Source organism: Desmodus rotundus, chromosome 1, assembly GCF_022682495.2.
Source record: "Desmodus rotundus isolate HL8 chromosome 1, HLdesRot8A.1, whole genome shotgun sequence".
NCBI classification, from domain to species: Eukaryota; Metazoa; Chordata; class Mammalia; order Chiroptera; family Phyllostomidae; genus Desmodus; species Desmodus rotundus.
The window spans coordinates 159,320,020-159,336,094 of NC_071387.1; the positions used below are offsets into that span (position 1 = coordinate 159,320,020).

The following is a 16,075-nucleotide window of genomic DNA, read 5'->3' on the forward strand; positions in this document are numbered from 1 at the left end:
GAGTATGAGAAGATAGAATTGACAGCAGAAGTCCTCCCTCTATCCTGGCTTTCTTGATGATCAGACTCACCTTGTGTGTTCCGTGGCCAAAATGCAAGTTTTACATAAGGAAGATGCATCCACTGGCTAATATGGTCATAAAATCATGCTTCCTATCACAGGCTTTATGGATGGAATTTTGTCACAACTTTAAGATTGGGAATTCATGTGTGCACACACGCACAGAGACACACTTTTTAAGGATAGACAAACCCAAATGTTGCACCATGCAAACTTTAAAACCTATGTAGCAGGATTGAAAATCTTCCAAAAATATCCAGTACTAAAAGTTATTGAGTATGATCAAAGTATAAGAATGTATAAAAAGGGTTATCCTATAATGGCGTTTGCTAAAATTAGCTTACTTTCCTCTGTTATCTACTTGTTTAAATCCTACACTTGCACAGTGGCTGGCACATGGTCTACACTGAATCAGTATTGGCTTCTCACCTTCCAGAGGAAGCCATGTTAGTGCTGTAAGAATCAGTGATAAAGATTACAGATGTTTCTTGGGAAAGAAAATGCTGTGCAGTTTATAATATACCTTCGGAGCAGTTTGTGAAAATGCCTTTGTACTGAGGGAATTTTCATTTGCAGGATTATGGAAACAAACAAAAGAAAACCAGATTTCCTTTGTGAGAAAATGTTCCACTTTGAAGACACAATGAAACCATTGAAAACTAGGGAACAGGCATGTAGCCATCATTAATGAGGCAGGACAGAGCATTTCGGCATTGTTTTCATTTTGCAGAATCATATATCACAGAAATGTAGTTTGAATTGACTGTGTTGTTTTCAATTTTTCCAAAATATATTCAGACAAAATAAACTGAATTGGCTATTTCGTTTTCGATTTTGTTCCAGAGTTATTTCTGATTATAGCCTTTTTTTTTTTTTTTGAATTTAGATCCTCTCTCTTTGGGGAACTGAATAGCATTATGCTTAATCTTCTTTTGCCTATCCAAAATAAAGACAGAAAACTTCCAAGATAATAAATTATTTTTTCTCATGGAGTCCTTCTCATTTTCCTGCAGGCTGTTCTGAGCCTCTGGGGATGAAATCAGGGCATATCCAAGACTATCAGATCACTGCCTCCAGCATTTTCAGAACTCTCAATATGGACATGTTCACTTGGGAACCAAGGAAAGCTCGGCTGGACAAGCAGGGCAAAGTGAATGCCTGGACTTCCGGCCACAATGACCAGTCACAATGGTTACAGGTAATATTTTCAAAAACTGTTTCACCACCCACCGCACTTCTTCTTTAAAAAGATTTCCTCCTGGCTGGTGTGGCCCAGTGAATTGAGTGCTGGCCCGTGAGCCAAAGGTTCACCAGCTCTATTCCCAGTCAGGACACATGCATGGATTGAGGGCCAGGTGACCAGTAGGGGGTGCTTGAGAGGCAAGCACACATTGATGTTTCTCTCCTTCTCTTGCCCCATCCCTTCCCTAAAAATAAATAAATAAATAAATAAGTAAAAAAAAAAAGATTTCCTGTTGGTTAGGTAAATGTTGGAGTCATTACCTTTATACTAATTTAAATGTGCCTCCCTTTTTGGCTTAACTAAACTGGTAAAACAAAAATTCCTATGAAGCCATGTCTGGGTGCTGTTACTCCCGTGTTGATTTATAGATGCTGCTGTCAGACTGATGCAGCAGACTGTACCGGATCACACTACGTATAGGTCAATTTGATTGATTATGGGAACATTTGCATTTTAACTCTCCTCTATTCTAATGCTTCATGTCAATATGGGTTTGCAAGTGTCACAGCCGCAATCTAAACCACCTTAGAATCATGCCACTGACCTGGAGATTGTTCCCATAGAACCGTGGATCATGACTTATTAGCTCTTTCCCTGTGGTTGCTAGGCAATGGAGCAGTTTGATTACACTCTGGTAAGAGAGCTGGGTTATACAAGAAAAGCACAGACAGGCTTTTCTTCACTTGACCTTATTTTCCCCTATTCTCAAAGTTAGAAATATTTACTTTTTTCTTTACTTTTCCCTAACTTTCTGTTTGGATCTCTATTGGTCTGGATCTTTATTGAGCCCTTTCATTAGCTACCATGCTTTATGGATAAATAGGTACGTCTTTCTCTTTTAACTATTCTATGAGATTTTTGATTTTGAAGTATATTCATCCTCCCAAAACTCAGGACTTACTAAATTAAATCATCCACTTAACAAATGTTTATTTGCGATTCACCTGTGAAGCAGCACACAGCATGATAAATGGTGATGGCGCGTGAGCAAGCATCCCCCTGTTCATGCTTTTAAGACATTTCCTCTTTTAAAGAGCACTCTTTTGGGGGGGGGGTGTATGACACCATACTTTGTTTATTCCATCTTTCCAGCCAGTGATCCCCAAAGTCCTCCAGGTCACCCTTCCTCTGACTGTTATCTTCCTGCCAACCTCCCTTTCGCTCACTCAACACACTCACATTAACTAATTAATAGTATTGGCTATGTCAACTACTCTCAAACCAATCCACTGCTCACCATCCCCACTGCCACTTCTGTGTTCCTGGCTAATCACTCTAGGTGTTTCCCACTTTCCAGTTTCTGCTCTTACTCTTTTAAATCTGTTTCCCAAGTTGTAACCATATGATCTTTCTTTTTTCAAGGTACAAATGTGATTTTCTTACTCCTTTTTGAAAACTTTTCAATGGCTTCCTATCAGCCTCAGAATAAAATACAGACATTTTAGTATAACCTGAAAGTTTTTGCATGATTTAGCCCCACTTCCTCTCTTACCACACTTCACTAAATGTGCTTCAGTTTCTCAAAGAAACACTCACTCTTTTCCCATCCCTTTGCAAATGTCCTCTTCCTAAAGGAAAATAATGGAAAAGCACCTCTACCCCCAGCATCCCCAGCCTTGCATTTGTGTAATCCTTCAGCTACGGTTTCGATACACATTCCTTTGGGTGCATCCAAAGTAAGCCAGTGCCACTACTTACAGTTTTAATTAGGCATTGCTATATCTGGCCTAAGCTGTCTCATTTATACTTCTGTGTCATCTGTGATTCTCTTGTAGCATTATCACATTATATTGGAAATCATGTTTCCATGCTTCATTGTTTGCTCCAGGAGGGATGGAGCCACATCTGTCTTTTTGTCCTTCTCAACTTGTTGTTCAGTCCCAAACTAAATGCCTGTCACAATACCTGACACATGGTAGTCATTCATAAATATTTGTTGAATGAATGAATGAATTAATTAATTAATACTTCAAAATGTAATTGAATTTATTGATTTAGGTCTATACAGCATATAAATGTAACCTAGGATTTAAGAGGCCAACTGCTAATAACCTCAAATTTAACATAATTTTTGAAAAAGAAACTGGAACCTCACAGTAAAGATCTGGCCTTTATAATACAGGAGATAAATTATTATAATACATATTCTTTATGAAGTTTCAATGCTTAATTTGAAAAACCATGGAAACATTTTTTCCACTTGTTAGAATTAAATGATAAAGTTAAACTTGTTCTTTGTTGCTGTATAGTATGTTTAAATTGAAAATATTCTAGTCATACATCAGATTAAATATTATTTGTAAGTCATAATGCCGTGCAGAATAATACAAAATATTTTACAAACTAGAAGTAACTCAGACAGGTTGATAGATTCTAGAAATCCCATAGGAAGGGCTTGTCCATTGCAAATTTCTTTAGAAAGATAAGAATAAATATTTGTATATGAATCAAGGTGTACACCTCAATGCAACCCTCCATCCATCACTTTTTCTAAAGATGGCTTTTTGACTGTCTTGTTAGTCACTTGCATGCTGAAATTGATTCAATCTGTTGGTGACAGATTATCAATTCAAGGACCAGTTCTTCCAATGTATGTCTACCTTTGTTGTGTCAACACATATTCAGAATCTTAAAGGCAAGGTAAATCGGTACCTTTACTTACATTTATTTCTCTTTTTTTTTGACATCATTCAAGAAAATGCTCCAGAATTATTATCATTTTTAGTGTTTTCTCCAGAGAATATAATCTGTTCAACTGTATACTACTAAGGTTGTTAGTGTGTTTGTGGAAAATAAAATTAATATTTTTAGTTATAATATATAGAGTGATTTTATTTTTAAGTTGTTGACATAGAGTCAATTACTATCCTTATTTGAGGTTTCCACATTTTTAAGTTTTAGTTGTGCTTTTAAATAAGATATATTAACTCTGATAAACAGCTCTTCAGAAGAAAAAGCATGTCTGTCACTTAAATTCCTTTCCTTCATCATCAAACTCCTGCTTATTGATTTTAAAATAAATTTCTTTTACATACTAACTGTATATCTCACCCTCTAATTATGAGAGTCTTATTTCAATTTAATAGGTGTTCCCGAACCCAGTTTAATAGATAATGTCTGTAAGTAGAATCGTTCTAAATGAAAACTCAAAAATATTTTAAGGAGTTTTTATGTTTTCAAATATAACTTTAACATTTTCTTCTTTTTATTATTGTAATGTTTCTTCTAGTCTCCTCTACATGGTCAAAATCTGAGAGCTTCTTAAGCAAATATTCCTTTATTATTTTTCAGAAGCCATCTTACCTAACTAATTAGCAGCTTCCTTGAGCTACTGTTAATCATGAAATCATTATGCTAGTCCTATATAAACATAGCAAAAATACGTTAAGTCCACAAGCAGCCCTAAATGAGAAGGATTTTTCACACCTCTGATAAAAATGTTTCATCACTTTGATGTGTTTGCTGTTTTCAAATTTTGAGCAAGAAGCCCTAGCAGTGTGTCTTTCAAAATCACAGGGTTGTTGTTGTTGGGGTTTTTTTTTGGTTAAATGACAGTTTCTGCCTTTTAAAAATTTTTACACCTAAGTTGAAAGATCATAAGCCATTCATTCCTGACTCATAGCTGGACATTTCTGACATATGGTTGGAGTAGATTTCATCCATGTTAAAAAATAAAGCAATCTTTAATTCACTGAGATTTTTTAGGAGCAGACTATCTTCTGTGGCTAATGTCCTAACAGAAGACCCAGAAATTTTGTTGGGTTTTAAGGTGGATTAAACAGGACAAATTACAGAACAGAGGAGGGACATGTAGTAGGTATCCAGCAAGAGGTAGCTTCTTTCTTTCTCTTTCTCGTGATTTGTGTAGTAAACTCAGGAGAGCACAATTTTAACCAAGAATGAAGATCTACATACATATTCTTTGCTTCTTTCAGAATGTAACTTCCAATAAAACTATGAAAGATAAAGCAACATATTGTCTGATTAGTTGCAAACTGTGATAAATGTTGATAGATTCCATAAATTTGCACTGACAACAAAACATTTTTAGTTTTTATTTTTGTGTGTAGGTAGCATTAGACTTTTCAAATTCTTTACTTGGGAATAGTAATAATATTATTAATAACTTAAAATGAGTATTATGTCACTTGGCAATGTTCTTTACTGAAATAATATTCTTTTTAGAATGGTCGTGTGTTTTTATGTCCATTTTCAGTGGCTTTCAACACATTGAGTAAATTCCCTTCATATTAATATGTATGTTATACAAACTGATTAAAATTCAGCATTAAAATTGTGATGTTTAATATTTATCAAAGGTAGCAGCACTACTGATGATAATCTTATTAACTGTGAAGAAATATTTTGGTATAGTAGATGCAAGTAAACAATGAGCACTCTAAGAATTAACTTAGATTGACTAACCAACCTTTTTAAAATGTCTTTTACGTGTGTATTCATTGCCTTATTGATGGTAATTTGCCTCTATAATTGAATCTATTGAAAAGTTTTTCAGATTTCATTAAGGGAAGCATAATATAAATGACTAACAGGAAGAAAAATGTTACAATGTCACCTAAGAAATGACCTTTTGATCTATTTCATGAAACATTTGCTAATTTAAGGTGGTATGCATAGTATTTCATCCAAATTAGTAGAATTAATTGAGTCGTTAAACTACATACTTTAATGTTGACCTTTGTCAAAATTGCAGCTAACCCTACACAACTTCATTTCAATACTAATTTTAAGGAAATGTGAAAGAAAGCAATTGCATTTAAGTTTCTTAATTAAATAAGCCATATTTAATTTAGTCCATTTTAGCTTTTTAAAAACATGTATTCTAGACATAAAACTCATAACTTCTTTAAAACCATTAACTTCTCTTGCCCTCTGGACAATTTAATTTATTTACATTAGAACTAGAGGAAAAAAATTCAAGGAGCAAGGCACCTCCAGGCTTCTGGGAAACACTTGTCAATACGAAGGAAGAGTCTGATTACCGAGTCACTCTTCCAAAATTTTAAATGCAGCAGTGAGTAAGCCTACATGAAGAGTTCGGTTACAAAGCTGATCTAAAAAGATCAAGTAATGAACCTTAATTTAAGTATGATTGTGACAGTTTCCATCTTTCATAATGCTAATATATTTTGGTGTGTTTGAAATAAATCAAAAGATGTTCATACTTAGGTTATTTTATAAATCATCTTTCAAGGTTTTTTTTATAATTTCACAATATCAAAGGGAATCTTCACTATCCAAATACAAAAATGTAATGAGGAAAGCAAAGCTGAGAAGGATAGTTCTAAAGACAGTACTTAGAGGACAAAGGACAGTGTGTCTAGCATTAACATAGTATGCTGAGTGTATAACTTGAAGTCCAAAAATTTGGTTTTGAGGGCAGACAAATCACATCAACATTCTGGGACTCAGTTATTTCTTTTTTCTTTTTTTAAAAATTTAGTCTGTATTATATTTTTCCATTACCATTTAGTCCCCTTATACCTGCCTCCCCCAGCAGTCACCACACTGTTGTCCGTGTCCATGAGTCCTTTTTCCTTTTGCTCAATCCCTCCACCCTCTCGCCTCCGCCCCCAGTAACTGTCATCCTGCTCTCCATCTATAAGTCTGTCTCTGTTTTGCTTGTTAGTGCAGTCTGTTCATTAGAGTCCACATATGAATGAAATCATATGGTGTGTTTCTTTCTCTGAGTGGCTTATTTCACTTAGCATAATGTTCTCCAGGTCCATCCTTACTATTGCAAAGGGTAAAATTTTCTTCTTTTTTATGGCAGAGTACAATTGCATTATATATCCAGAGAAACCTAAAACACTAACCCGAAAGAACATAAGCATCCCTATGTTCATTGCAGCATTATTTATAATCCCTAAGACATGGAAGCAACCCAAGTGTCCATCAATAGAGAGGCAGATAAAACAACTATGGAATATTTACAAATGAAATTTCCTCTTTTATTTTCATCTAAAACATGGATATTACAAAATTGACATCCTCCCAGGTAACCTTCCTCCTTTAAAAACTCTCACACCACTAAAATTCTAATATCTAAGTGATGACCAATCCAAAGTAATCAGAAAATTATCAGGACCACCAGCGTATTTCAGGTGCAGTTAACAAAAAGACATCATATAATTTAATGAATGTTACAGGTACATAGTCATCTAGCCTCCAAATTAATCTTCAAAAAGTTAACTTTTATGTTATTCATAGTGTATCTACTTAATACCAAAGAAATTGTTCCTACATTTTCATTCATTTCCATTTTGAGTAATATTTTGGGGGGGTCAGTGCTCTCTATAAACAGCTTTTTAAAAAAATCCCTAAAACAAAACAATAGGACATGTTAACGCATTATGAAGTACGAGTAAACTAGAATTTATATACAGCAAATCATGAAAAATACAAAAAGCAATAGCTGCTGGTGGCTGTAGGAAGGAGTAAATGAAGGACATGGTAGGGTTTGGAAAGGGAAAGCCTCAATGGTCCATAAATACTGGACGAACGCTTTGTGGTTTTGAGGTTATTTAAATGGCTTTATAATGTTTAAAGTTCAAATAAATATTTTTGAGACCTGTTATAATAAAACACAATGCCACAGGCAAGAAGCTGAAGGATATATTTGACATTGTGTCTGTCTGCATGTACCATTATTGTTTCCCTCATTGTCATGGATTCAAAGCAATAAGCGAAAATGTGGGAAGTTGGGTGCTTCTGCTAACAGCATTTGAAACCACTGAAAAACTGAACAGTGGGACTTACAAGAATTGTATGTGCACAGCAGGTCCATTCATGTTTTTTGTTATAATAATGAGCATTAAATGACTTTTGATCCCCTTGTGTGCAAATAAATTTAAATTTGTGACATATTACTTATCTTTGTATTAATGAAATACAATTACAAGAATGACAATTTTCCTCTAAAGATATGAGCTGAAAATATACCAATGGGTACAATTCAGAATTGGGGAATATGGTTTCAAATAAGATGAGCATTGGTAAAGGCTTTCAGATAAAATGAGAATCAATTTTAATTGTCGATATCATTTTGTCTTCAAAGATGCCCTCTCAGTAACCCAATTATGTCTGGTTTTTGAGGCTGTGGAAGACTGAGAGGCTTGCTAAAGGCTGTACAGCCAGTCAGCAGTGGAGGGGAGCTCCACACACACCAGGAAGCTCATATGATGATTTTTACCGACTGTTTAGTAGACCATTTAGTGAGTGAGGTGACTTGCTCTTTACAGGGGTTTGTTGGATCAGGAAGCCCTCCAGGGCTGACCAGCATAGTTCTGGCCATCCTTGTCTTGAAGGAGAGCTTCCGGTAAAGGTTGTTGTCTAAATTTGTGGTTCCACACTACAAAAATTCTATACCCCTTACAGTATTACTGAACATTGAACACACATTAAATATTTAGAAAATGCAATTTTTACATATTTTTTGGTTTAAGATGAAACCAATAGGGAAAAGGATGGAAATTCTATTTCTCTTTTCTTCCTGTCTCTTGTGCACATGCCACATTTTAGAGAACCTGCCCTGGCCAACCTGTTCTTGATCAGGCAGGTTTAGTCTCACCTGCTCTGGTTGCTTTGGTGTGTCCTGGCCACACTTGTTTTTCTTTACAGTCAGAGATGCCATAGGTCATCCAATTTTTATTTCATGATTAAGATCTCTCTCATTTATGAAGTGTTTCTTTGCCAGCTAACGTCAACATAAAATAACTTTACTTATAGCAAGTATTTCACTTATTTTCTTTTTCACTATTATAATAGCATTTCTACTATAATAGCAATTATAACAGAACGTGCCTCCCTGGGGGAAAACATGCCTCAGTGAAGCAAAGTTTGGATATTTAGTGTCTTTGTTTTATGCTGCTAATGTAACTCACTGGCACAGTATGCCCCGGGAGAGTGTTGGTCCACTTAGCCATGCCTGTTTCTGTGTTAACATTTGGTTAGAATCTCTCTGAGATCCTTTAATATATACCTGCGTACATACCTGCCTACAGCTTTCATTTGTTCACTTTCAGTAATTAGTGTATATTCTAGAGGAAACGAGATTATCAGTTTCCTTGGGTAGGACAGACTGTGGCCTTGGTATCAACACCAACCAGTTTTCACTTCTTAACCCATCCAGTAGGCTCCTTGCCCAGGTCTGTCAAGACACCTGATGCCGCTCCCTCCATTTGACCCACCTCACTCCCTGTGCGTGCTGGTGCGTTTCTGACGGTCTTCCTCTTGTGTCCTCCTCTCCCCTGAGCTTTTCTGGGTCTTTGCCGCTTCTGCCTGCCCTCTCATAGCTAACTGGCTATTTGTCATCAGCTCACTTTCATCTCTGTGGAAGTTTCAGCCTGGCCCTGGCTCACAAAGGCCCTCTGATGCCACCTTGTCTACCTGCTTCTCAGCACACCTAGGCCCAGCTTGCTGCCGAAGCTGAACTAAATCTTAGCGATCTTGCTCCCTGGTCCTGACATTCACAATTTCAATTTTTTTCAAATGCCTGTTTTGGGTTGTTTTCTTTTTTTAGAGATTTCTACTACCAGAATTCAATCCTCCTGATTATAGTCCCAGAGTCTCCAAAAGGCCCTGTCTTTCTCGGTCTGATTATGAACTGACAAAATTAGCGTGACATATCACTTCCATCTTAAAAATTCAGAACTATAAAACAAATTAAGTTTCTTTTCTCCCCAAATTATCAATTTATCACCATTTCCCAAATGTATCCTGAAGAACATTTCTTCGTAAGACTCTCAAAGAAAGAAAGAGAAAAAACCCCTATATTTTATGCCCAAATACATTTAGTAAAGTCTGAATCTTCACTGTTCTTACTGATTCAGATACATATGAACATAGGATTCTTAAGAATCCTATAAAAAAGAGATTTGTCTTATTTGGTGATTTTCAAACTTATTTGATCACTTAGTACTTTTTAAAAATAACTACCTTAACTTCCCCGGGATCCACTTTAGAAAATTCTATCTTAATTAAATTGTGTTTCTGTAGCACTTTGTTGGTTTCAAAGGGCTTTTCTGATAATATTCACTGCATCCTCATAATAATCTGGGTACATAGAATTATTTAATTATTTGTATAAAGTATTCTGACTCAAAACATAAAAAAAATTACAGAGGTTATATGCTTTAATTATAAAAATGTCAGCCCTTGATCCAAAAATCTAGTTTTTCTATTTTCCATGAATGCCATTTTTATGACTCTTTGCATCTGACATTATGTAGAATGAATCTAACCTTAGTAGGGTTTTTTTAAATCATTTTTTTCATGATTTTCTTTTTCACCACAGCAAAATATATGCAAAATGTGTGTATTTGGAAATACAATTTTTCAGTTCACTGCATTCCTCTAGTTTTGTGATAGACCTCAATATCACAAACAATTTCATCAATTTTATGTCTATATCTGCACAAACCAAGCATTTAAAATTGCCTAAATGAGTTCAAAGCATTATTTCCATCTTCAGAAAGAATATTGCACATTCTCTGGCTAGGAACCACATTTTAGGGATATATAACATAAAGCTCTAGTATACAGAATTATGTATCAAGGATATTTGTTAATTCATCTTTTTTATGTGTAACACAATAACAGATATTCCTAACAATCGCCATGAGACACTTTCAATTTCTGAAGTACCATTTCAAAAGAGTAAAATATAGTCGGTGAAGATGAACTATTGTTACTGTTTCTGTCAGATGAAAAGGCCTTGTTTAAAATAGGTGCTTGATACATGTTGAAAGTGTTTTAAATAATATTTTCAGAAGTCATCAGTGTAGGTGCACTTTATAGAGTAATTTTAAATTAACTGATATACTTGATAAGAAACAGTATTTCATAACTGTTAGAATGGTATAGTCTCTAACAAACCTCTCTGAGCGTAAACATTTTCTCTGCCACTAACTAGCTGTTTGACTACAAACAAACCATTCTGCCTGTTAGGTCTCAATATTCTTATTTTCTAAACAGAAATGATAATATCTATGTTATAAGGTTGTGCTAAGTATTAAATGAATTACTATAATATTGTTACTATTTTTTATTAATCAGAATAACCCAGTAATCAATAAAACTATATAAAGCATTTTCTTTCATTTAAGATAAAGACTGATAATGCTGCAGAGTGCTTGGGTGGTCCAAATATTGCAAAAGACATACTCCTAAAAAAATGTTGTTTATCTGAAGTTAATACTTAACTGGGCATTCTGTATTTTATTTTGTTAGATACAGCAACCCTATTTTCACCCCATCTCATGCATTTCCCCCCTCAAATCTTTAGTTAAACTAAGTTACGATGCTGACATAATGATGATTTAGTTAACTGATCATATCTTTAATAAACAGTTTATTTGTGACTGCTTTGTAATATACCTATACTCCAGATGAATAGATGTTGGAAAGCCAGTAGTTTATTATAAACTTTGAGAAATATTTGTTTAAATTAACCTCCACTTCAATATTATTAATTCCTATTTTGTTCTGGAGAAAGGAAGTGATTCTTTCTTCTGGTTTGTCTGTGCATAGTGAATTTCTGGAGACAAGAAGAACCCTTTGGGATCCACACACAGAGCTGGCTGATAAACTGTAGAAGTCAGTCTCTTTCAATATATGGCAACTTGGTGTAATATTTTCCATCGTGGGAATGGGTTGGAGTTGCCAGAAATGTCCTTGGGTGACTCTTAGTGACATTTGGGATATTGTATCTACAATTTGTAGATATTGCCAATAGCTGGCTTTTAAGACCCTCAAAGATTTTGGTTTAGTGAATTCATATCATATAAAGATACTACAGTCTCTAGGATCTGAACTCAGATATTGGTTCCCCAGATGTACTAGCGGCGTGACATTGAAAGTGGCATTTTCCTCCTGAGTGTAAGTTTCTTCATCTGGGACATGTAGGGAATGCCCATTCCACAGACCTGTTAGAAAACTGAATGTGATCATGCATATAAAACATTTTTCAAGGTACCTGGAACAGCACAAGTGCCCCATGTGAGGTTCCTTCCCTGCCTCTTTCTCAGCGTTAAAACACAAACCCTAGAGATTAAGCAGTCCTCAACCCAACTTTAATCTCACATTCTACAGCTGTATTATATTTCATCAAAAGACAAAGTTAAGTGGGCAACACAGGCTACTTTTTGTTCCTAGCTTTGAGTCAGATTATTTCATGTACTGCAAATGTTACCTAGACTCCTGGGTGTTTTCAGAACACTACTTAACTGTCTAAAAAATTCTGTGAAACTCCTCTCCCACCACCACTGTTGTGGTATTATTCACTGTTTTATCAGCTCAGCCTTCCTTCTTCTGGAAAGTCACTCCGTTGGGGGAGCTACCCCGGTGTAACTGGGCGTGTCTGGTAGGAGGCACCAACATAGTCCTGCAATCACTCCCCACAGATGAGTTCTTCAGGGGACAGTCCAGAACTTCCTTGTAAAAGGGAAGCATCTGGTTGGAATGGCCATGGAAAAGGTAGAGGCAGAAGTAGGAGACATACCTTTAAGACTATACTTGGAGAGCAAGTACACCATAATTTATGATAAATTGATTATTTAGAGAGTATTTGTAGAGAGCTGAAGGAGAAACCAAAAAATTCTGGCCACCTTGGAAACAGCATCTCACTGGAGCCACCTCTCAGGTATAAAATTAGCAAACAAGATGGGTGCAGACTGGCCCCAACCTGCCACTTGGGGAGAGCTACACCCGGAGCAGAAGGTGGAGAAGAGAATCCGCTTACTCTGCATATTAATGGACCACTTTGTTTCCCCATCTGCCGGGTCATGTTAACCAACGAAGGGTGGGGGATACCAAATATTTAAGAAAAAGTATGAATAACAGATGTAAGGTTGATGCAGACATCTGCAAGCAGTATCCGCAGTGTTGTGGCTGAGATGAGACAAATTCACATGGACTACCGAGTCCTGTGGAGGAAAAGGGTTGACGCAGCCACTCTCTCAAGAGGAGAGTGCCTTGACCCTGCCTTGGCAGACTTTTATTGCTTTTCTGGGCACATTACATAGAGAATGATCCTCATTTACTATGCACAAGTTCCCTTTAGGTGGTTACAGAAAACAAAGGAGAGATTGTTGCTAATTACATCAAAAAGGAAGGATATTTATAAATGTAAAGGGAAAAGTGGTTGAACTGGTTACACTGGTCCTTGGAAGGTTTAGCATAGATTTTAGAAGTTACTTTAAAGATATGCGGTAAACGTTTGTTGCCTCAATTCAGGGTGAGGGAGTTTTACCAAAAAGCAAGTGTCAAAGCGGCTTAGGTACAATGAGGGCCTGATTCCCCACGGGAGAACCTATCCGTGGGTGTGGGTCCTGTGTGCCAGACACCACTCCCCACTGGCTTTTCCAAGTGGGAGCTGGGCCCACACCACACAGAACCATCTTCTAAATAAGGTTTATAAAAGTCTATCCACTGAGTATTGGAGGGTTTGTTTTTTTCTATCTGTTTGTTTGTTTTGGTCCCTAGAGATTTACATGAACGCAATAGTAGAAAACAGTATTCCGCCTTTTATTCAGGCCTTGGAAAAAATGCAGGTAAATATATAGCACTTGAAAAATTCTAACTATTAACAATATCATGAATTAAAATGCTAATCAGGTTTAAATATAGAAAGTATAGACTCTCTTTGGGAAGTTTTACTCTTCAAGTTATTTTTTAATATACTAAAATCTGTTTATATGGAACATAAATGTATTCATTTACAAAGTAGGTTTTTTAATGGATCAAATAAATGCAAAACATATTAGAGAAATCTATCTCAATTCTCAGTATTTCCTTTATAATCTTGAAAATTTACCTACTTTTCAGTATCTCTAATATAGACTAGAAAGAACAGTTATGTTTCTAGTAAAAGTCAAATAAATCAGGCTTTTTATTTTTCTGCCACAACCAAATACACAAGAAATCACAAAGAACATTGGAAAACAAGCAATGACATTAAACTGGCCAATTAATGTTGATTAGAAGACAGCTCCATCTATGGCCTTCAAGTTTCAATCCTGTAATAATAATATTATGATATTAATATGTCAAGAATGTGAAGCATATCTCAGTATGGTAAATTACAGTTTATTTTTTATATGGAAATTGAATTGTAAAATTTTAGACTACAAAGTCCTGAGTCTAGCTGATGAGTAAAGTGAGGCATTATACACATTGAAGAAATGAAGTATGGAAGGTTATATCATCGTTCAAAAGATCCGCTGCTGCTACTCCTTACAGTTTGTTTTTCTGAAAGAGGCTAACCCTTCTGAGCAGCTGACTTCATGCTTTGCCATGTGACTTGGCTTGGCCAATGAATGTGAACAAAGTGATGTTTCTGTTCTGAGTGGAAGATTTTAGAAATAGAAAAGCAGACAATGGGGCAGGATTTACATTATAAAACTAGACACAGGAGCATGTCTTTGCCATGTAAATTCATCTGACAGCTTCAGCAGTCTCCTGAAGCCAAAAGGAATTCACCCAGCATATTCTTTAAATGTCTGGAAGCCAGAGGGTAGAGAATGTGTAAAATAAGAATAATAATACTTACTAATTTATAGGGCTGTTCTAAGCTTTATGTTATATAAGGCAGGTGTAGCACTCAGCAAAATGCTGTGTTCACAGTGAACCATCATTATATAGCTAATGATAAGGAGAATGACGATAGTGATAATTATAGCAATGCTACTCTGGACCTCACTCAGAAGGAGATATGTGTCACTGAAGTGGAATTGATAGGAACTGGGTGACAAAGCATATATTTTATATTACTAACAGTAAGGATTGCACATAATTATCTACCCTTGCAAAGAATGCTTCAACAGATGATAGAGACCAGCACCAGTGAGCTGGATTCATATTCGGGCCAGGTTTTTTTCAGATACCACTGGATGATTTTTAAACTTTTAATTTGAATGGCCTAAGTGAGGCATATGCCCTTTCATTTACCACAATACGTCACTCCCTTTTACCTTTTCAATTGAAAGTTGTTATTTGATGTTACCAATAGACCTGTGAAGACACTTAGTTTCCTCAAAACTACCAAAGGACACACACTGTACAGTGATGCACTGCCAACCTGAGGCGACATGATGGGTGAGAAGAGAAGCCTCCTACTTTAAGTCAGATTTACTCTTTTTCAGTGTGATGGGGTTCAGCTAGGGGAGCTGGGGAAAGCAGGTCATTCAAGTTTGGCTTAGCCCAACATTGGTCTTATAATACACATTGGTCTTATAATAAAAAGCAGAGACTAAACATCCGAATGAGAAAGAAGCAGTTTAACGTGAGTGAAGAAACTGTGTTAGCTCTCAAACAGCTCTAAATACGAAAATGGTCTCGCACAGAACTCAGGTTTCACAATTTTGCAATTTCATTTTACTAAAATTCAAGTTCCTCAGCGGCTCTTAGAATCATCTCTGTATCAATGCGCAATTCAGGATTCCTTAAAATCCCTACCTGTCTAAATGTGTTGGCCTAAGAAGCAAGGTATCAGACTCCAGAGAAATGTGTGAAAATGAAGTGCTTAGAAAGGCTAATCTTAAAATGTGCAAAGAAGTAGAGTTTTTGTTTGTGCTACTTACTTAGTAACACCCTGGGCAGATATCTGCTTTTCCTGGAGCCCCGCCTCCTTATTTTCAAAGTGGATGGGATATAATCACACAAATGGAACTGTAAGTGCCTGTGTGTCTTATTAATACCTGCTCAGTGTCCAGAGAGTGTATGGTGCCCACAGTTGTGTCTTAAGATCTTCTC

General features: G+C 36.0%; 1 protein-coding gene across 2 annotated transcripts in view; it reads left to right on the plus strand.

Moving 5' to 3' along the window:
* EDIL3 (EGF like repeats and discoidin domains 3) overlaps positions 1–16,075 on the plus strand; it is a 376,589-nt gene that overhangs the window by 287,049 nt on the left and 73,465 nt on the right. For both annotated transcript variants that reach the window (XM_024563551.4, XM_024563552.4), the window contains one exon: positions 1,074–1,258. In XM_024563551.4, the coding sequence (XP_024419319.1) occupies positions 1,074–1,258 (185 nt within the window). The remainder of the gene's footprint in view (positions 1–1,073; positions 1,259–16,075) is intronic.